Source organism: Dromiciops gliroides, chromosome 3 (assembly GCF_019393635.1).
Source record: "Dromiciops gliroides isolate mDroGli1 chromosome 3, mDroGli1.pri, whole genome shotgun sequence".
In the NCBI taxonomy this organism is placed as follows: domain Eukaryota; kingdom Metazoa; phylum Chordata; class Mammalia; order Microbiotheria; family Microbiotheriidae; genus Dromiciops; species Dromiciops gliroides.
This window is the reverse complement of record NC_057863.1, coordinates 338,994,901-339,018,172: the sequence shown is the minus strand read 5'-3', so window position 1 is coordinate 339,018,172 and position 23,272 is coordinate 338,994,901. Positions and strand designations below refer to the sequence as shown.

Below are 23,272 nucleotides of genomic sequence, written 5' to 3'. Positions count from 1 at the left end.
CTATAATCTAATCTGAAAAATTATAAATTTAGAAAAATTATAGTTGGGCCATAAACCCTGTCTTGGTCACCATTCAAATGTAAAATATTTTAGCTAACTTAGGGCCTGACTTGACTAGGGGGCCTAATCTAACTGGCTGACTAGTCTGGGGACTTTTGACTGGCTGGCTATTTGACTGCTATTAATTTCCCAAGTCAATCTGTTAGAGCTGTTTAAAATTTTCCCCACACTTGCTCCTCCCAAATTGATAAGCAAAAGATGAAGCCTCTTAATTAAATAATCAAAGCAGAATTTATTTATAAAAATCAATGTACTGGGGCGGCTAGGTGGTGCAGTGGATAAAGCACTGGCCCTGGATTCAGGAGGACCTGAGTTCAAATCCAGCCTCAGACACTTAACACTTACTAGCTGTGTGACCCTAGGCAAGTCACTTAACCCCAATTGCCTCACTTAAAAAAAAAAGATTAAAAAAAAATCAATGTAAACGATAAGGGTTAAGAAATGCAAATTATACAACCTGTCTGCTTTTAATATAATAAGGGCCTTTGCTGCCTTTTGCCTTAGGGTATGCTCCAGCTTTGCTTTCTCCAACTTTCACTCTTTTTCTCCTTCACTCCAGCTTCCCTGTGCTTTCACTGCTCAGCTGCTTTCTTCTAACTCCAAGCCCCTTTCACTTTGTCGACCCCCCCTGAAAAGCCCCTTAGTGTCCTCACCTCTGTCCCCAACTCCCTGGTGTCTCTAGTGTCTCTGTATGGTAGCCCTTCCTCACTTTCTCCAACCTCCTGTACCCTCTCTTGTTCTCTTAATCTTCTGGCCTCTCCCAACCTCTACATCTGCCTGCCTCAGCTCTCTAGTGTCCCTCTTTATTAACTCTCTCTCAGGTGAAATCTGGGGCTGGCCGCCCCCAGGGCCAGCCGAGCCCCTGCTCCCTAGGCCGAGCTGGGGGGTGGGTGGGTGAAGCAAACCCCAGTGTCTCTGAGGGTTTTCCTGCGCCTCTCCGCTGTGCCCACGGGCAGCACCGTGGCACACCTGTGGCTCCAGGTTTTCTGTCCGTGCGGCTTAGCCGGGCTCAGAGCCCTCCTCTCCCTTCCCCTCTGCTTCTGCTGCCGGGGAGGGGCCCTAGCTCTGCTCACACAGAAAAACCCCTGAGGGCCTAAGGCTTTTTAATCTCAGCCCAAAGGCAGAGTCCCCAAATCAAAATAAATTTCAACAAAACAAATGAGTCTTTTGGTTTTTTTGTTTATTTTTGCTCTGTGGAGTATTTGAAATGAACAACAAAATGCTAGAGACAGTGGGGGGATTAAGGAGCTTGAGGCTTTTCATGATTAAAATCTATTCAGAATTCTGTTTCTACAGTTATGGTGTAGTAGAAATACTTCTTGCTTGGGAATCATAGGACTTCGGTTTGGATCTTGACTCTACCACTTACTACTTTTCTATGGCTTTGAGGATGTCATGTATAATTTTGGGGAGCCTCAGTTTCCTCATCGGTCAAATGAAGGTGTTGGACTAAATGACCCCTTGCTATGACATCCACTCCTTCCTTTTCCAGTCCCACTGATGCTACCTTAGTTCAAGTCCTTATGTCTTTATCTCCTCATAACTGGGCTTTTAGCTTGGGGAGGGGTTTAGGGGAGAAAAAGGAGAAAAGAAGAGAGGTATGGGAGTAATTGTAGAGGAAGTGAGGGGAGTCCTTCTGTCTCTAATTTTTGCCTTTTCTAGTCCATCCAGCATACTCGTGCAAAATTAATTTTCTTTTTCTTTTTCTTTTTTTTTTTTGGTGAGGCAATTGGGGTTAAGTGACTTGCCCATGGTCACACAGCTAGTAAGTGTGGCAAGTGTCTGAGTCCAGATTTGAACTCAGGTCCTCCTGAATTCAGGGCCAGTGCTTTATCCACTGCACCACCTAGCTGCCCGCAAAATTAATTTTCATAAAACATTGCTTTCTTTGTCCCACTTCCTTGCTCAGGAACCTTAATGTCTCCCTGCTATTTATAAGATAGGAATACCAGCCCAACATTCAATATCATTCAGAACCAGGTCCTGTTCCACCTTTCCAGTTCTATCTCCCACACCTGTTGCCCACACTTAATGGCCTCACTGTGTCTAGAAAACACGTTATGCTTTCCCATCTCTGTGCTTTTGTTCACTCCATTTTCCCCACCTTCTCCCTCTCCAGATCCATTCTCTACTGTAAAGCCTTGTTTACTAATTTACCATAGAACTCTTATGCACTCATCATCCACACTGCTTTGTCTTTGAGGTTCTTCTTTTTTAAAAGAAAGACTTTTTTTTTCCTTTAGAGACAAAGAGGGTCTCCATCTCTTACAGGGGCCAGAAATACAGCAGCAATTCATGGGCCTGATTCCAGTGACAAAGAAAGAAGCTTCGGTCTGCTCCATTTTTCCAACCTGGATTGGTTTTCCCCTCCTTAGGCAGCCTGGTGGCTCTTTCTTCCTGAGGGCTCACCATATTATTGCCATGTTTAGGGTAAACATTTAATCAGCTCCATCCCTACTGCAGCTCAGAAATCTAGAACTGAAAGGATTTGTCAAACTAACCTCACAAACATTTATTAATCACCTGGTATGTGCCAGGCACTGGCTAAGCAACCAGGAATACAAATTGGAAAGGCAAAAAGCAGTCCCTCCTCTCAAGGAACTGATAATCTCATGGGGAAGACAATGTGCAAACAAGGTCTATACAGGATAAACTGGGATTGATCTGAGGCCTAGGAAAGGCTTCTTGCAGAATATGGGAAGGAAGGCAGGCAGGGAAGCCAAGAGGTGGAAAAGAGGAGGTGGAGATGAGGAGAGAGAGTTCTAGGCATGAGAGACGGCCAGTGAAATGCCTGGTCAGTCATGGAGATGGAGGCCAGGGTCACTGCCTCACAGAACCTTCCTCAGCATCAAGAACTACACTTGCTTGTCAGCACACAGATAGATGTTATTCTCTAAAACAATTCTATATTGTTGGATTTATTACATTGTTAGTTTCATCTCATCTACCTTACTTTCTTTCACATCTGGGGGAAGGAAAGGAAGGGAGGAAAGAAGGAAGGAAGGAAGGCTCAAAAATAGTTGATTTGCTTTTGGAGATAGAGCTAGCTGGAAAGCTGTTCTTGGTGTGTGGGTAAAAACAGAAGAGGTAAAGAAAATAGCTAAAAAGTTTTTTCCATACAAATAAGTTTTTTGTAGGCAACATGAAGAACAGCTTTTATGGTACCATAGTAACTAAGGAAAAATTTAAAAGATTAAATTGATATTCAATTCAGTAAGTTCATCAATCATCTTTTAAGTGCCCCTGTGTATGGAATTGAGGCACTGGAAATATAAAGACAAAAAAAAATGACAGTTCCTGCCTTTAGAGTGTGGTGATGAAAAAGGCTCAAGAGACATAATTTCTGGGTAACTTAGTCATTTTATTAATAAGGCCAGCGTGTTTATTAATAAAAGGATGGGGGGCAGCTAGGTGGCACAGTGGATAGAGCACCTGCCCTGGATTCAGGAGGACCTGGGTTCAAATCCAGCCTCAGACCCTTGACACTTACTAGCTGTGCGACCTTGGGCAAGTCATTTAACCCCAATTGCCTCACCAAAATACAACACCCCCCCCAAAAAAAAACCAGCAACAAAATAAATAAATAAAAGGGTGGGCATTTGACTGTTTCTCATAGACCAAAGACAATTGTTGTGGTGGGCTCACAGTTTACATACCCTTCAAAGTGTATTCGTTCCCTAGTGTGGGAATCAACCCTGATTGGTTGACAATTAATAAGAGAAGGAATATTACATTGAGGGGCTGAGAGTGACATCATATCACCCTTGGACGGAGAAACTGTCTCTATACCTAGACTACTCCTAGCCTTAGGCAATCTACCCAAACCACCCAAGCCTGAGCAGAACACAATGGCCACTCAACCAAGTAAATTAGTCCAATCTACTTTATCAGCAATGTCCTTCAAGAGACTAAACTTTTTAAATATCAGGACTTTAGAAAAAGAGGAAAACTCTGAATCTCCCACAATCATTGGTGGTTTTTTTGGTTTTGTTTTTTTTTTTGGTGGGAGGGGAGTTGGGGGGGAGCAGAGCAATGAGCTAGTAAGTCAAGTGTTTGAGGCTGGGTTTGAACTCAGGTCCTCCTGAATCCAGGGCCAGTGCTTTATCCACTGCGCCACCTAGCTGCCCCCCAATCATTGGTTATTAATAATCATTTCTCTCAGGGGCCTTATATTTTAGTGAGGGGAGACAATATATAACATAAACATAGATAAGTGTGGTAAAAAATATGAAAGTTTTTAAGACTGGCGTCTTTCAGTTATCCTAACCGACTGTTAAAAACTTTCATATTTTTTATCCAATTTTAAATCTCACATAAGTAAATACAAGATATTTTGAAGAGGCAGACTATACCAACAACCAGGAGTATTAAGGCAGACTTGTCAAAATAGGTGACACCTGAAAACTCTGAAGGAAGGTAATAATTTGAAGAGGTGGATATGAAGAGTGAGTGCATACCATACGTGGGGGTGATGAAAAAGAGGAGGAACCTGTGTAAAAGTATGAAAATGGGAGATGGATGAATGGATGATGTATTCTGAGAACTGCTAAGAGGTTAGTTTAACTAGAACATTGAGTGCCTTATGAGGAGATAGTGTGCATAAGGCTAGAAAGGTAGATTGGAGCCAAGAATTTTAGCTGATGTTAAGGGGCTAAAATTCTAGCTAAACTGTCTAAAATATCTTATGAGTGGTCGCCAATAAATTATAAGCTTTAGCAAGAGTTAGACTTTTAAGCATTTATTAAGGAGAATAAGAATTTGGTAAAGAGAGAGAAAAAGGCCTAGATTCCTATCTATTAAAGGGAGAGCATATTTCTAGCTCCGCTCTCTACCAGAGTCCAGAGGAAAGAGAGTGAGACCAAGCGCCAGTCTCTTCCTTCCTCCTCCCACTAGCCCGCGTCACTTCCTGACGCCAAAGAAAAGACTCCTGGTCTTGCCCTCAAAGACCTTTGTTTCATGGGCAGAACTCTTCTACAGTAAATCTCCAGCAGGTGGCGTTATTCCAATCGTTACACTGAAAGGATTATTTTTTTTGCGGGGAATTGAGGGTCAAGTGACTTGTCGAGAGTCACACAACTAGTGTCAAGTATCTAAAGCCAGATTTGAACGCAGGTTCTCCTGAATCCAGGGCCAGTATTCTATCTACTGTGCCACCTAGCTTCCCCCTTTAGCTGAAAGTATTTTAAACTGAGAAGTTTGTATTTTATTTTGAAAGCAATACAAAGCCATTGAAGATTCTTGAGCAAGGGAATGATATGAGACCTTTGCTTAAGGAAAATTATTTTGGCAGCTGTGTGGAAACCAACTAGGTTGCTATTGCAGTGGTCCAGGCCAGAGTTGAATTCATTCAATAAGCATTTATTGTAATGAGAGCCTGAACTAGATTGCTAACCATGTAAATAGAGAGAAAGAGACATGGAGTTGAGATTATATTTGGTAACTGATTAGATATGAATGATAAGGGGGGGTTTAAAAAACTTGAAGATGACTCTTTGGTTATGAATCTGGATAATTATTGTTCTCAATAGAAATGGAGGAGAGGGGGCAATTCCCCCCCCCTTTTTGAGGAGGTGGTAGAAGGAATAATAAGTTTTGTTGAGTCTGAGATGCTTATGGAACATCCAGGTGATAACAAGCAAAAAGTCCAAAACAGAGTGTGTAGAACACCCACATTTGATGGGCAAGAAATATTCTCTCTTTGAAAGAGTGGTGAAACAACTAGGGGCAAAATCAGGAGAGAGCATCTTCACCAGAACCCAAGGAAGAAAGAACAATCAGGTGGAAAGGAGTGGTTAATTGTGATAAAAACTGAAGAGAAGTCAAGTATTTTGAATATTGAAAAAAGGCCATAAGAACCAACAAATAGGAAATCACCAGTATCTAGCTAATGAGCAGTTTTCTTCCTAAGAAGCCAAATTGCAAGGCTTTTAGAAGTGTTGGGGGGGGGCAGCTAGGTGGCGCAGTGGGTAGAGCACCGGCCCTGGAGTCAGGAGGACCTGGGTTCAAATGCGACCTTAGACATTCTAACACTTACTAGCTGTGTGACCCTAGGCAAGTCACTTAACCCTAATCACCTCACCAAAAATTAAAAAAGAAAAGAAAAGAAGTGAGTGGAATTTGATAGCTTTTTAAAAGAAACTTGGCTATGAAAAGCAGGAGAGATTATAGAACAATATCCTGAGAGGGTTTGTACTTGTATTCTCATAGCCTAACACAGTGCCCTGTCATGTAATAAAAACCTAATAAATACTTGATATGGTTTTTTGTTTGTTGGTTGTTTTTTTTTGCAGGGCAATGGGGGTTAAGTGACTTGCCCAGAGTCACACAGCTAGTAAGTGTCAAGTGTCTGAGGCTGGATTTGAACTCAGGTACTCCTGAATCCTGGGCCGGTGCTCTATCCACTGTGCCACCTAGCTGTCCCACTTGATATGTTTTTAAAGAAATTTAATAGAGTAATTTAAAATTTTATTTCATTCAAAATCTGACCATGTTCATAAGCAGCAGGTTAGAAACAATAAAGATGGTAGAAGATGATAGTATGAAAAGAAATTAAAACTCTTTAAGCTGATTAACTGATAATTCATATATATTTACTGATAAAGCATTTAATTTTTTAATATTAGTACCCATATGGGAACTATGCATCTTATATTTAGTAGATATTGTTGAATTCTGAATGTGAAGTATTTTCCCCTCAATGGTCTTCTCTGACCGCTTCCCCTTTTTCTTTCCCATTTAGTCGAAACCAGCTTTCAACGTTGCCAGTACATATGTGTAATCTCCCACTGAAAGTCTTAATTGCCAGTAACAATAAATTGGTCTCTCTTCCTGAAGAAATTGGACATCTCAAACACTTGACAGAGCTTGTAAGTTAATAACCTTATTTTGATTGTGAAATCTACACATGCTGTTCTTTTATATATGAAAATTATCCATCAGGAAAACATATACCATTGAGTTTCATTTTCATTATTGGTGTTAGATTTGTACCAATCCAACCATTGTCTTCTTTATTCTTCTTGTAACTAATAATAGATTTTTTAAAGATCATAGGCAAGAGTGAGGGTCATCAGAAGAGCAAAAAGCTAACTGGCTCACTGTTAGGATCATAGAATTACAGATTTAGAGCTGGAAGGGAATCTTAAAAGTCATCTTTTCCATCTTGCTCATTTTACAGGGGAGGAAACTGAGGCTAGGAAAAGTTCCCAAGGCCATACCAGATAGTACATAACAGAGACAGGATTTGAAACTCAGTATACCACTCTTGGGTCTTTTCTTCATTAGATCTATGCTCTAACCTAATGGTTTGGATGTTCATGAGTTATGATTTAGTAGAGGTTTTCATTTTCAAACACTAAGTTTGCCACTAATATGTAAAATTCTTTTTCAAATATATTCTATTAATGTCACTTAGCTCAAGGGCCCTTGTTTTAGCCTATATACTCTGGTAAAGCCAATGGACTCTCAGAATAATGTTTTTAAATGCATAAAACAAAATATATAAGAATACAAGGAAAAACAATTATTATGTTGAAATACAATTATCAGACCCCAGGTTAGGAATCCTTATTTAGATAAGGGATTTTGGTTAACTGTTATGATAGAATCGATGATTATTGTCACCCCAAGGTCAGAAGACTTTAGTTCATGATCAAACTGTATCTTATTCAGTTTTGTCATCTAAGGAGCAGGTAAAACAATATTTGTATTTACCTCATATAGATATCAGGAGAATCAAATGAGATCATGTATGTAAAACACTTTGCAAACCTTCAAGCTCTATAGAAATATCAGCTGTCTAACGCTTTCACAGTGGGATTGTAGGTAGAAAAAAAACAACACACCTGTTTCTCACTGAAAAGTAGAGCAGGGAGATGACACATTGGATAGAGCGCCAGGCCTGGAGTCAGGAAGACTCGAGTTCAAATCCAGCCTTGGAGAATTACTAGCTTTGTGACCCTGAGCAAGTCACTTGACCCTGTTTGCGTCAGCTTCCTTATTTCTAAAATGAGCTGAAGAAGGAAATAGCAAACCACTCTGGTATCTTTGCCAAGAAAATTCCAGATGGGCTTATGAAGAGTCAGACACAACTGAAATAACTGAACAACAGTGAAAAGCATTTTATAAATATGAGCTTTTTTCCCCCATTGGTTGAGCTCTTCCCAGTTTAACTATGGCTGGATTTTAATTTTAATTAATTATTTTTAATAGACCCTTTCTCATTTATTGATTTATTGATTTATTTTTTCCCATATAAATATTTTATTATTTTCCAGTTACCTTTAGAGATAGTTTTCAACATTTGTTTGTTTTTTGTAGGGCAATGAGGGTTAAGTGACTTGCCCAGGGTCACACAGCTAGTAAGTATCAAGGGTCTGGGACCAGGTCTGAACTCAGGTTCTCCTGAATCCAGGACTGGTGCTTTATCCACTGCACCACCTAGTTGCCCCCTCAACATTTGTTTTTATAATATTTCTAGTTTCGAATTTTTCTTCCTCCTTCCCCAAGACAGCAAGTAATCTGATATAGGTTATATATATACAATCATAATAAACATATTTCTACATTAGACATGTTATGAGAGAAGAATCAGAGGAAAAAGGAAAAACCTCAAAAAAGAAAAACAACAACAACAACAACAGCAGAAATAGTATGGTTTGATTTGCATCCAGATTCAACAGTTCTTTTTTTTTTTCCTCTGGATTTGGAGAGCATCTTCCATCATGAGTCCTTTGGAGCTGTCCTGGACCATTGTATTGCTGAGAAGAATCAAAAGTCTTTCACAGTAGATCAACACACAGTGTTGTTGATACTGTGTACAATGTTCTCCTGGTTCTGCTCATCTCAGTCATCATCAGTCCATGAAGGTCCTTCCAGGTTTCTCTGAAGTCCACCTGCTTATTGTTTCTTACAGTACAATAGTATTCCATTATATTCATATACCACAACTTGTTCAACCATTCCCCAGTTGATGGGCAACCCCTCAATTTCTAATTCCTTGACACCACAAAAAGAGCAGCTACAAATATGGCTGGATTTTTAAAGAGTCTTCACTGTAATTTTTTCTACCACCTCTGTTCCTTTTAAAGTGTTTATACACATTCCTGCACTGACATTATAATCATAATCTGGAATGAAATTCTGTTCACTTGTATTTAAAGAAATGTTGAATATATTGAGCAAAAGATAGTTACAACACAATTGGCTCACATTTTTTCAGTTAGGTTCAGAAAATATGAATGCATTTGTAAAATTTGAAAGAAAATGTAACCCATATTAAATCCAGCACAGTCTTCTCAGGGTTGATTCTAGCAAACGTCTTTGTAGAAGTTGACTTGACAACATATTCTGGTACTAAAATTGTATGTTGTACTACAGTGTCTTACACATTTCTGGTATTTTTACTTTCTGTGTAACTTCTGCCATTTACCTGACTCCTGAAAATACTTGAAACAAATACAAGTTTGACAAAAGACTTGGTCATGTGAATTGAGTCTGTATTTTGTTCCACATTTATACTTTGTTCACATGGTCTGCAGATAATCTATGCATGCTTTAATTACCCATTAGCCACTTTGTGCTCCCTACCATGTTAATGAAAATACTGAATTATCTTACATCTTTTTGGAAATAGCATCTAGTTTCAAAGGGCTGTGTGGCATGATATAGTCCCATAATTTTTTATGGAGTTACTTGAGCTTGCCTCATGGAATATGAAACCTTGCCCTTTAAAACTATACTTACAGGGGGCAACTAGATAAAGCACCAGCCCTGGATTCAGAAGGACTTGAGTTCAAATCTGGCCTCAGACACTTGACACTTACTAGCTGTGTGACCCTGGGCAAGTCACTTAACCCTCATTGCCCCCCCCCAAAAAAGAAACATACACAAACACACATACACACATACACAAAAAAACTAATGAATGTGTATGTATGTATATATATATATATACTTGCAGATTTAAGTTCACTAAATGTAAAAATGCAATAAGAGCTCATCTGGCCCAAATCTTTGACTTCATGGAGAATTTTACAAAACTGTATTATAGGTGGGGCAGTGGATAGAGCACCGGCCCTGGAGTCAGGAGGACCTGAGTTCAAATCTGTCCTCAGACACTTGACACTTACTAGCTGTGTGACCCTGGGCAACCAAAAAAAAAAAAAGTAAAAACCATTGTTATTGCTTTGGCCTTTAGCCTGTTTTGCTTTATATATATCATTAGAACAAATTTATTAAAATATGTAAGATTCTTTTTTGTAACTTCATCGTGTATGTTTTTCTATTCACATTTTATCTTCTTAGGTTCTGCTTTTTCTTGTCCTTCTGTGGTATTTAAACCTCTTCATTGAAAAAAGCCTTGGGGACAGCTAGGTGGCGCAGTAGATAAAGCACAGTCCCTGGATTCAAGAGGACCTGAGTTCAAATCCAGCCTCAGATACTTGACACTTACTAGCTATATGAGCCTGGGCAAGTTTCTTAACCCTCATTGCCCTGCATGAAAAAAAAGGAAAAAAGCCTCAATTCATTTGTAGTCATAGGATAAGTTCCCAGCTCTGCCTCTCTCTTTTTTTAAAAATTTATTTAAAGTTTTAAGTTCCAAATTCTATCCCTCTCTCATTTTCCCCCTCCCCGCCCTACCCCCTTCCTGAGGTGGTAAGCAGATATAGGTTATATATATGCAGTTATATAAAACATTACCATATTAGTCATTTTATGTAAAAAGACTCAAAAAAAAAAAAGAACACAAAATAGCATGCTTCAGTCTGTGTTCATTCAAAATCTGTTCTTTCTCTAGAGGTGGATAGTATGCTTTACCATTAGTCCTTTGGTATCATCTTGGATCATTGTATTGCTGAGAGTAGTTAAGTTGTTTACAATTGCTCATAGAACAATAATGCTGTCACTGTGCACAGTGTTCTCCTGGTTCTGCTCAATTCACTATATATCAGTTCATATAAGTCTTTCCAGTTTTTTCTGAAATCATCCTGCTCATCATTTCCTACAGCACAGTAATATTCCATTACGATCATATACCAAAGCTTGTTTAGTCATTCCCTATTTGATGAGCATTCCTTCGATTTCTAATTCTTAGCCACCACAAAGAGATGCTATATTTTGTGTACAATTTTTTTCCTTTTCTCTTTTTCACAGTTACTATTGTTAACTGTTTCCCTCCATCCTATTCCCTTCCCCATGATATTTACTCTATTATCTATCTTCTTTCACCCTATCCCTCCTCAAAGGGGATTTGTTTCTGACTGCTCTCTCCCCCAATCTGTCCTTCCTTCTTTTACCCCTCCTACTTTCCTGCAGGGTTAGATAGATTACTCAACCTAATTGAGTATATATGTTATTCCCTCCTTGAGCCAACTGATGAGATTAAGGTCTTTGAGCCAATTCTGATGAGTGTAAGGTTCATTCATTGACCTGCTCTTCCCCCATCTCTCCCCCAACTCCATAAGCCCTTTCCTGTTTCTTTCATGTGGGATTTCACCCCATTCTACCTCTCCCCTTCCCCCTCTCCCAGTGCAATCCTCTCCCCCCATCAATTTTACTCTAAACATGTCATCATGGGGCAACTAGGTGACATAGTGGACAGAGTACCCACCCTGGACCCAGGAGGACCTGAGCCCAAATCCGGCCCTGGTCGCAAGACACTTACCCACTGCTTGACCCAGGCATGTCACCCAGCTCCAACCACCCCACACAAAAAAGATAAAAAATAAATGCTTTACAGATATGATTCCTTCATAATCAATTCCTACCTGTGCCCTCTCTCTAAATTTATTTCTATCATCTGCCCTAATACTGAAAACTTTCTTATGAATTAGATGTATCATCTTCCCATGTAGGAATATAAGCAGTTTAACCTTTTAACATCCCTCTTAATTTCTTTTTTCTGTTTACCTTTTTATGTTTCTCTAGGGTCTTGCATTTGAAAGTCAAATTTTCCATTCAGTTCAGGTCTTTTCATCATGAATACCTGAAAGTCCTCTTTTTCATTGAAGTCCCTTTTTTACCCCTGAAAGATTATACTCATTTTTGCTGGGTAGGTGATTTTTTTGTTGTAATCCCAATTCCTTGATATCATATTCTTTAATGTAGAAGCTGCTAGATCTTGTACTATCCTGACCGTGGCTCCACAGTACTTGAATTATTTCTTTCTCGCTGCTTGCAATATTTTCTCCTTGACCTGGGAGCTCTGGAATTTGGCTATAATATTCTTGGGAGTTTTCATTTTAGAATCTCTTTCAGGAGGTGATTGGTGAATTCTTTCAATTTCTGTTTTACCTTCTGCTTCTAGAATATCAGGGCAGTTTTCCCTGACAATTTCCTGGAAGATGATGTCTAAGCTCTTTCCTTGATCATGGTTTTCAGGTAGTCTAATAATTTTCAAATTATCTCTCCTGGATCTATTTTCCAGGTCTGCTGTTTTTCCAAGGAGGTATTTCTCATTGCCCTCTGTTTTTGTATTCATTTGGATTTTATTTATTGTGTCTTGATTTCTCATAAAGTCATTAGTTTTTGTTTGCTGTATCCTAATCCTAAGCAGTGATTTTCTTCAGAGAGTTTTTGTACCTCCTTTTCCATTTGGCCAATTTGGCTTTTCAAGCTGTTGACTTTTTTTCCATAACCCTCTTTCATCACTCTGTTTCTCTTTCCATTTTCTCCTCTGCTTCTCTTACTTTTCCCTCTACCTCTCTTACTCTATCTTCAAAGTCCTTTTTGAGTGCTTCTATGGCCTGAGACCAATTCATATTTTTCTTGGAAGCTTTGGATGTAGGAGCCCTGATGTTGCTATTGTCTCTTAGTTCTGCCCCTTAACGATTGTTGTAACCTTCAACCTTCCAGAGTTACTTAATCTCTCTGGGCCTCATTTACCTCATCTATTATTATTACTATTATTAATTTTTTGCTATTTATTTTAAAATTTTATTTAATTTTTTCCCCATTTACCTCATCTATAAACTTAAATGTTTTATTTTAGATAACCTCTGGAGGATCGTTCCAGCTTTAAAGGTGAAATTATGTCCTGTTAATTTTGTGTTCATAATAAAATTCAAAGCAGATTTCTTCAGATTTTTCTAAAATCATTCATAGAAATCGATAGTATTACAAAATGTAATGGTAATGGTTGGTGATATCAAAAGTAATAAATATCAGAAGAAATTATGGAAATAAACAGTCTTGATCATGGAAATAGGAATTTTTAGGAATATTATGGGTTTTAGAGGTCATTTATGCCAATCCATTCGTTTTCCATATAGTTTGATGTAAATAAATTGCTAATACTAGACCATTTCTTTCCTTTTCATCCTTTTGGCATAGGACGTAAGCTGTAATGAAATTCAGACACTACCTCCCCAAGTTGGCAACCTGGAGTCTTTGAGGGACCTTAATATCAGAAGAAATCACTTAGTGCGTTTGCCTGAAGGTGAGAAGAAAAAGGTTTTATTGTTTTGACTTTTTTGGAAACATTTTTATAGCATGTAACACACTACAGAAATACATTATAGCTGCAAATCATGGTTTCTCTTTATCCTGTTTTGGTTAGTTTGTTATTTAATAGGTTTTTTTTTCTACCACATCATCTTTGTATTGGTTTAACAAACTTTATGTGTCTCCATTTGCATGAAGAACTACTGAGAAGATTCTAGGAGTTAGAGACTAGTAAAACTCACCTCTGGTAGAAGGTTAGTGGAATTTAATAAGGGCATAATTCCTGAGCATTGAAGTTATGTAAACATTTGGGGAAAACAAATATTATTTTTGGTAAAGAAAGTTTATGAAAGAGTAATATACTAAAATTCTTTGAGGAGATACATATTCACTACATAATTATTTGAATGTGTGCTATGTGATGTGCCCTAGGCACTATAGGTGAAATACAGAGAAGTGTATCACAAAAATCTATATATTTATCCTCAAGTTACAATAGAAATGAGGATGGGATTTCTCTTTGTCATGATAGATGAAAAGAAATTAGAATTTTCAGAATAAATTCTTCTTTCTGGAGAATACAAAAGCTAATTGGGTATTTGATTGAAGTTATAAAAAAAATTTTAAATATAGATACAATGAAAATTGAAATAGACCCATGAAAGAAACCAGGGATTGTTGAGGTACATCTCAAAACTTGGTTGTTTTATCAATGATCTTACGCACTAATGAATTTCATTAGTTCAGAGTATTGTTGGACATTTGGGCTTCCTAACTTAAAATTCTGGAAAACTCCCAGCTTGTCTAATACATACAGACTAACTAGATGACCCAAAATTCATACATCTTTTCTGTTTTCCCTCTCCCTGCCCACTGACTTCTCCCTTCATCCAATTTCCTCTTGGACTTCGGTCTAATCCATTACCTTAGGAGCAAGATATTGAAAATCCTCAGTAGTGTTGACCTATTGCTACCCTTGCTCCTTGCTCAACAGAAATTGTGATCCTTTTGCTGCAATCTTCTCCTGCAGTGCTTAGTCTTCAAAGAGTAGCTTATTGTATATAGTAATTTTGATCCTGTGTAATGAATGACTTAAAGCCTCTTTTAAGTGCCAGTTCTAGTTTAAGTAAAAAATGCGTATAGTGTTGTAAGAATGTTTATTCATGGTCATATGATTTTTCATTCTTTGGGATTTTAGATTGAATTGACTAAACATTTCCATTTTCCCCCTACATGTGCAGAGCTTGCTGACTTGCCTTTAATACGGTTAGACTTCTCCTGCAATAAAATTACATCAATCCCTGTTTGTTATCGGAACCTCAGGCACCTACAGATGATCACCCTAGATAACAACCCCCTACAGTCTCCTCCTGCACAGGTGAATCATTGTAAACTGTTTGAGTAAAGGATAGAATTTGAAATTTAGGTTATTTCCATTTGTTTCTTTTTTAAATGAAGTCTTTAAGAAAAGTTGTGTTATTATTTAGAAGCTTTGAATAGCTGAAGTGGAAGGTTAGAAAGATCTCTTGATTTTAAGCTTTTTTCCCCTTCCCTTCCTCTTTCTTTTCCTCTTGTTCTTTCCCTCCTTCCAACTTCCTTTCTTCTTCCTTCTTTCCTTCTTTTCTTTCCCTCTATTTTACAATTGGAATTCCTTCCTTAGACATATCATGAAGGAAGAGAAAAATATGCCCTTCAGTCTTCTGTATTAAAATGTCCATTTATTCTTTCTAGCTATTATTTTTGTAACTATGCTTCTTTTGTTTTGTTGGGGTTTTGGGGGTTAACTATATTTCTAAAAGCATCAGCTTATCATTTAGCAGAGCAAGGAATTGGCCATTTGTTCAACAGTAGTGACTGAATATATTCAGTAATTTACAAATAAAATACAATTCTGAAGTAATCATACATTTGTTATAGAGTTCTATCAAGTCTCATAGTATTTGCTGTAATATAATTAATAGAACTTCAGAATTTAAATTACATCTATTTACTATTTTTCTTACACAATTCTGGTTATTTTTGTGTGTGTGTGTGTGTGTTGTTTTTTTTAGTGAGGCAATTGGGGTTAAGTGACTTGCCCAGGGTCACACAGCTAGTAAGTGTTAAGTGTCTGAGGCCGGATTTGAACTCAGGTACTCCTGACTCCAGGGCCGGTGCTCTATCCACTGTGCTGCCTAGCTGCCCCCAATTCTGGTTTGGTTTTTTTTGTTTTGTTTTGTTTTTTAGTGAGGCAATTAGCTGCCCCAATTCTGGTTATTTTTAATTGGTCTGGCAGCTGTAAATCTATGTGAAATATATGGATGGGTATAGTCCCAAAAAATTTGAATTTTCACTTCTGGAAGTATGTGGCTCTTGATACTGGTGTGGTATATATTATTCTGTGTCCTCTAATTACTTTTTTCTTTTTCTTTTTCTTTCTTTGTGTGTGTGTGGGGGGGGGGGGTAATGAGGGTTAAGTGACTCGCCCAGGGTCACACAGCTAGTGTCAAGTGTCTGAGGCCGGATTTGAACTCAGGTCCTCCTGAATCCAGGGCTGGTGCTTTATCCACTGTGTCACCTAGCTGCCCTTACTTTTCTTCCTCTTAATAAGGCTGCAGATGGCAAAGAACTCTCTTAATATGAGAGAAATTGGATATAACATTGAGGATGGGGAGGCAGGTAGAGAGGAGAACCTCCCTCAGAACAACCCTGGGAGGTAGGTTTTTATTATTTTTCCCATTTTAGAGTTGGGCAAATTGAGGCAGACGATTTTATTTGCCTGCTGTCCCACAGTTAGTGTCTGAGGCTAGATTTAAAGTCAGACCTTTTTGACTCCAGGCCCAACACTCTATCTATCTCACTGACTGTGCCTTTGGAATCACAAAAACCTGCAAGCATAAACTGGGAAGAAATGTTTAATACCCTGACTTTAGAAAGCAAGTTTAGTGCAAGAATAGATACTTAAAAATCATTTCCTTTACAAAAATGTCTGGTTCACATAAGTGTATATAGCACCATGGAATTTCCAAGGCAAAAAAATAAATACCTTAAACAATTAGACACTATTCAGTTAGCTGAATTCCATTTTGAAAGTAGAGATTCTAATACCATTAATGATGGACAGGTATTTTTAATCATTGTTTCATTTTCTACACTTATAAATCAAAGGTGGTAGAATTGCTAACTTGTTGAAACACACTGGATGTTATAGTAAGATGTAATGTGAGAAGGGAACATATACACATACATGCACCAATTATGCATTAAGTATATACCACCAACCAAATGTAGTCTCATTTTTAACACCAATATTTATCTTTTATAGTTTTTCTTCTAGCTTAAGTATATAGAAATACTAATTTTTTCACAATTTGTTTTAAATAAGGCATGACTATAATAAAGTGGTACTTTGGATAGGTATGTGAATATGTTATTTGTTCTTTTTCTCTAGATATGTATAAAAGGCAAAATCCATATATTTAAATACCTGAACATACAAGCATGCAAGATTGCTCCAGACCTGCCAGATTATGATAGGAGGCCTATGGGCTTTGGCTCCTGGTAAGTGTTTTTTCTTTTATTTACTATGACTTACCACTTCTCACCACAGAGTAATAAAAATTAGATCAGACTAAATATGGCTTGAAACACTTTGCCTTTGTCTGTTTAAATTGTCTAAATTGGATAAAAATCTAGGAGCAGGAAAATTAAAACAAGAACAAATTGAATTGTTTAGTAACTGTAATGATAACCTGTTTCAACTCTCTTCTTATCAGAAAGCATTTAAGTTCAGTTGGGTGTGGACTGTTCTTGGAACTGAACAGAGACAGCTACAAAGTAGTACAAAGAGAACTCATCATTTATCAGGAGGTCACTAATCGAACAGCCTCAGATATCTGAAATAATTCAGTAAACCAGTAAAGAAAGCCAAAACAGCTCCTGAGAAGACACTTGTACTAAATTTGCAAGAGAGATCCTTTGTCCTTTACTCAGAGCCTGCTTGCTCTTATACTATGTTTAAATACAGTTCTAATAATTTAAGTATACCAGTAGCATCAGATTTTTTTTAAAAAAGAAATTATTAGCATTAGCTCCACTGACAAAAATAAGAAGTGGCAGCTGACAACTAGGGAGAAGACAGAAAAACTATGATAATCAGATAGGAATTCTTATCCCTTTTCTCTTTTCATCTCAATTCTCTACCATTTTACTGCCTCTTTTCTTTGTTATATACATGCTCAGATTTCCCCTAGACCATGACCTCTTGAAAAAAGAAAAACATATTTATCTTCTTTGATCCTTCATCTCTTTTCTCCTTTATTTTACTTCCACACTCATTTATTTATGTGTTTGTTTGCAAGCTTCTTTAAAGTTACAAAACATACCAGACATATATTTAACAACAAGGAAATCTTCATCTCTTAACATCACTCGAAACATGGCAGCAATAATTATGCTTATGATGTGTTGGTGGCAGTGGCTACATATCTTTAAACTATTTAGACATGCAATGAAACTTATGTCAGAAGATAACTTAGACATCAGAAAAGAGAGATTCCAGTTATGGAATCTATGGTGCTTAGAAGGAAGATGCTGGAATCCAGAGTGAAGAGAATAGGAACTTAGAAATGCAAACAAAGGGAGTTAAATAAGCATGAGAGAAGCTGCAGTTGGATTTCTACTCTTCTGAGAGTTTTAAGAGAGGGAATGAGAAGAGAGGGTAAAAGGAATATACTGGTGTACAGAGGAAGTGGGATGTGGAACTTATTTTTTTTGGGGGGGGGGTTGTAGGGCAGTGAGGGTTAAGTGACTTGCCCAGAGTCTCACGGCTAGTATGTGTCAAGTGTCTGAGACCAGGTGCTTTGGATGTGGAACTTTTTTTTTTTTTAAGTGAGGCAATTGGGGTTAAGTGACTTGCCCAGGGTCACACAGGTAGTAAGTGTTAAGTGTCTGAGGTCGGATTTGAACTCAGGTACTCCTGACTCCAGGGCCAGTGCTTTATCCACTGCGCCACCTAGCTGCCTCTGAATAATACCTTTTAAAGAGAAACAGCTTTGTAAGACTTAAGGACTCTGATCAAGGCAATAAACAGCCATTTCTCCAGAGCATCCTACCCATCTCCTGCTGGATTGGACCTAAAGTATAAATGGAGAACTCCCCCTCAGACATGGCTACTTTGTGTATTTGTTTTATTTGACTTTGCTTATTTGTTCCAAGATGTTTTGTTTTTTTTAAACTCCCTTTGTTTTTGACTGGGGGGAAAAGAGATTGGAGAGAAGCAAAGTTAACAGTGTTGATATGAAAAAAGAAGTCTGTTAAAACATTTTTAAAAACTAGACAGAAAACAGAAGGTAGTAAACACATAGGGGCAGCTAGGTGGTGCAGTGGATAAAGCACTGGCCCTGGATTCAGGAGGACCTGAGTTCAAATCTGACCTCAGATACTTGACACTTGCTAGCTATGTGACCCTGGGCAAGTCACTTAACCCCCTTTGCCCTGCAAAAGAAAGAAAGAAAGAAAGAAACATGTAATTGGGACAGTTTTGAAAGTAACATGTTGAATTTATTATGTTTAAAAAAAAACAACAACAACCCAGCAGGTTGGGATTGAAATTCATTGTTTCATTTATAATTATACAATTTTTTTTCTTCTTTGTTTTAGTGTTCTACTCTATGCATGGAAATACCATTTTGGGATGTTTAGATTCAGAATTTAAAAATAAAAGAATAGATAACATATATAAAGCACTTTGCAAATTTATAAATGCTATATAAATGTTGTTCTTGTTCTCATTATTGTTGAGCCATTTCAGTCATGTCCAACACTTCATGATCCCCCCATTTTGAGTTTTCTTGGCAAATATACTGAAGTGGTTTCCTGTTTCCTTCTCCAGTTCATTTTACAGATGAGGAACTGAGGCAAACAGGGTTAAGTGACTTGCCCAGCGTCACACAGCTAGGAAGTATCTGAGGTCAGATTTTTAAACTCAGGAAGGTGAGTCTTCATGACTCTAGGCCCAGCATTCTATTCACAGCACCACCTAGCTGCCCCAGTATAAATGTTAGATACTCTTAATTATTACTAGCAGGGAAAAAACATGTACACAGATAAGCAAATAGAGAAGATATATAGAGTAATTTTTGGTGGTATTAGGGAGAGAGGAATTCAGTTTAACTCATTTAGTGAACACCTGCCATCAGATAGGCATTGGTTAGGTGGTGACTGGAAATATAAATAAAAAAATGCAAGTCTTTGCCCTCAAGTTACTTATATCCTACTGAGGAAAATGCTTTTACACAGATATGTATATGCAAAATATATGGAATACTTATGGGGAGGAGAAGAAAACTAATAATTGGTGGGCTCAAACCGTGCCTTCTTTAGGAAGTGGCACCAGAGCTTTGAAGGAAGTGAGGTATTTTTGGAAACAGTCATGGAGAACATTCCAGGCATGGAAGACATCCTGTGGAAAGGCAGGAAGGTAAGAAGTAGAATGATATGTATGTGGAACAGTAAGTAAGCCAATAAAAACAGAATAGTTTTACTTACTGGAGTCTAGGATGCTTGGGGTGGGAGAGTAAATATTGTGATCAGTTAACAAAGACAGGTGGGAACCAAATTATGAGGTGCTTTATAGAACTTTTTTTTTTATTTAATTTAATTTTGAAGCAATGGTGAGCAGTCAAGTGACATCGTAGGTATTGTACTTAAGGAATTCCAGTTTAGCTACAGTGTGAGAGGTGAATTGGAGAAGATAGGGATGGGAGGCATGGAGATCAATGAGGAAGCTTTTGCAGTAGGCCAGGCAAAAAGGTGTTGAGGGATGGTTTGAGTAGAAAGAAGGAAATGGATACAAAAGATGTGATTTGTCACCCGAGTAGTGGTTCTTACTTTTTCATTATTCTTTTTCTGTCTTTGCTGTCATCTTTTCTTCTTCCCATCCTCCTATTAGTATAAGCATTCTCTGTCCCTCCACTAACTTCTTTTTCTATGTAGTCTCTCCCATGATTATCTCGTTTGCATCCTCAGCCTCAGTTATGATCTCTATATAATTACCAGATCTTTTCTCCAACCTGGCCAGTCTTCCAAGTTTCAGATTAGTATCTGCAATTTTCAGCTGGCTGCCTCCGCTTGAATCAGTCAATCAAGAAACATTTATTAAGTACCTACTATGTGTCAGGTACTGTGCTAAGCGCTGGAGATACAAAAAGAAGCAAAAGGAGGTCCATGCCCTCAAGGAGCTTGCATTCTAAAGGGAGAGACTACATGGCAACAAATGCATACAAACAAGCTATATACAGGATAAATAGGGAATAATTAACACAGGGAAGGCACTAAAATTAAGAGGAGTTGGGAAAGGCTTCCTGTAGAAGGTGGAATTTTAGTTGGGTTAAGGAAGCCAAGTGGAGTTGAGGAGAGAGAACATTCCAGGCATGGGGGACAGCCAGAGACAATTTCCAGAGCTAAGACATTGAGTGTCTTGTTCTTGGAACGGCTAGGACGTAAGAGTTATTGTAACAAAGAGTACATGGCAGGGAATAAGGAATAAGACTGGAAAGATGGAAGAACTTAGGTTATGAAAATCTTTCAATACCAAACAGCATTTGTATTTGATTCTAGAGAAAATAGGGAGCCAATGGAGATTATTGAGTGGGAAGGTGACATGATCAGACCTGTGCTTTAGGAAAATCACTTTTGGGACTGAATGGAAGATGGATCAGGGTGGGGAGAAACTTGAGGTAGGCAGACCAACCAACAGGCTATTGTACTAGTCCAGGAGGGAGGTGGTGAGGGCCTTTAGCAGAGTGGTGGCAGTAACAGAGGGGAGAAGGCATATTCAAGAGATTTTGCAGTGGTGAAATTGATAGGTCTTGGCAACAGATTGGACTTGAGAGAATGAGAGAGAATAAGAAGTCAAAGATAACTCTTAGGTTGTGAACCTAAAGGAGTGGGAAGATTGTATAGGTAGGAAGGGGGAAGCTAATGATTTGCTTTGGAGATGTTGAGTTTCATATGTTCACTGGACATCATTTCGAGATGTCTGAAATATAATTGAAGATGTGAGATTGGAAATCGTCAGAGAGGTTGTGGCAAGATAAATAGATTTGAGAATCATCAGTTTAGAGATGGTAATTAAATCCTTGGGAGCTGATGAGCAAGGGAAATTATATGGAGGGAGTAGAAAAAAATGACCCAGAAGAGAACCCTGAGGGATACCCCTGGTTAGAGGGTGGGATATGGATGAGGGTCCAGCAAAAGAGACTCAGAAGGAATGGTCGGATAGGAGGAAAACTAGGATTGGTGTCCTGAAAACCTAGGAGGAGAGGGTGATCAACAGTGTCAAAGGCTGCAGAAAGATCAAGGGAAAAAAATAAGTGATAGCATGGAGATGACAGAAAGGACAGTCTGCTAGAGAAGATGAGACTGAATGGGATTACTTGATCAGGTAGAAGGGTTAGCCTTCATAAAGAATAGGCCATTTCATCATGTGATACAGAGGTTAAAAAAAAAGTGGTAGAAAGCATCTGAATGATAGGAGATGAGGAAGAGGGAGCTCATGGAGAATAGCCTTAATTTTTTATGTAAAATATGAGGTGAGGTTCTCAGTTGAGTGTGTTTGGGAGACAAAGCCATGGGAAGTTTGAAGGGGAATGAAAAGGTTTGGAAAAGTCACTGTGGAAAGTAGGACAGTGAGGTGTAGTAGGATTGCCTAGGAGCAGTGAAGTGCAGTTGAAGTTATGTAACATTAAAGTGTATGCCCTATTAACATACAAATTTGAATGCCTTATTGTCACCTCAGGTTCAATGTTTTTTAAACAAATTCATCATCTTTTCTCTAAAACCTGTTCTATTCATGACTTCCTGATTTTGTTCATTGTACCAAGTCCTAATCATACTAAAAACCTCAGTTTACTTCCTTCCCCTCTCTACCCCTTCTCCTCCAAATCATCCAAGATTTCTTAATGTTGTAGGGATAACTTTGTTCAACAGTCAGTGTTAAACGATTCATAAAATACGGTGCCAAAACTTTTTAATCATTGTCATGGAGGATGCTCAAATGTTTTATAGCAGCTTTTATTTGTAAATGACATTGTATTGATTGCATCAAAAAGATATCTACTAGAAGAGCCAAGATGGTGAAGAGAAGCCAGCAAATTGCCTGAGCTCTCCCTTGGTTCCCACAAAAAGAACATTAAATCAAGCCTCTAAATGGATTCTGAAACTACAGAACCTACAAAAAGGCAGAGAGACACAATCTTCCAACCTGAGATAATTTAGAAGACTTCAGGAAAGGTCGGTCTTACTCGGGCAAAAGGGGAGCGCAGAACACCTCAGCACAGCATGGAAGGGAGCGGGGCAAGTCAGCAGGAAGCTCTAGACCACAGCCAAGCAACTGACGCCCCTCGATCCTGGCTCAACAAGCTGGTGATGCAACAGGCCAGTGGTGAGATCCACCAGCACCAGCAGAGAGGGCAGGCTGCCAGCTAGAAGACCACCCACAGGACAAGCGTGAACAGGCCTGGCCATCCCAGCATGCCAGGAGCAAGCACAGGGAGCAAGCCCAAGGCAGTGAGAAATTCACAAGCCATAGAGGCCTCAGAGTAGAAATCGAGTGACACAGCCCCTATCTCCCAGCACAAGAAGCTTGAAACAGTGACCCTGGTGCCTCAGGAGCAGACCTCAACTTTAAAAAAAAAAATAAGCTGCAAAATGAGTAAGAAACAAAAAAAGAGCTCTTACCATCGAGAGCTTCTGTGTCAACAGGGAAGAGCTAAACACAAACTCAGAT

The 23,272-nt window shown here is 38.5% G+C and overlaps 1 protein-coding gene across 9 annotated transcripts in view; it reads left to right on the top strand.

Moving 5' to 3' along the window:
- The window catches only part of LRCH3 (leucine rich repeats and calponin homology domain containing 3), a 141,416-nt gene that overhangs the window by 55,168 nt on the left and 62,976 nt on the right, over window positions 1–23,272 (top strand). For all 9 annotated transcript variants that reach the window (XM_043994651.1, XM_043994647.1, XM_043994652.1 and 6 more), the window contains exons 3-6: window positions 6,800–6,926; window positions 13,393–13,498; window positions 14,745–14,881; window positions 16,934–17,043. In XM_043994651.1, the coding sequence (XP_043850586.1) occupies window positions 6,800–6,926; window positions 13,393–13,498; window positions 14,745–14,881; window positions 16,934–17,043 (480 nt within the window). The remainder of the gene's footprint in view (window positions 1–6,799; window positions 6,927–13,392; window positions 13,499–14,744; window positions 14,882–16,933; window positions 17,044–23,272) is intronic.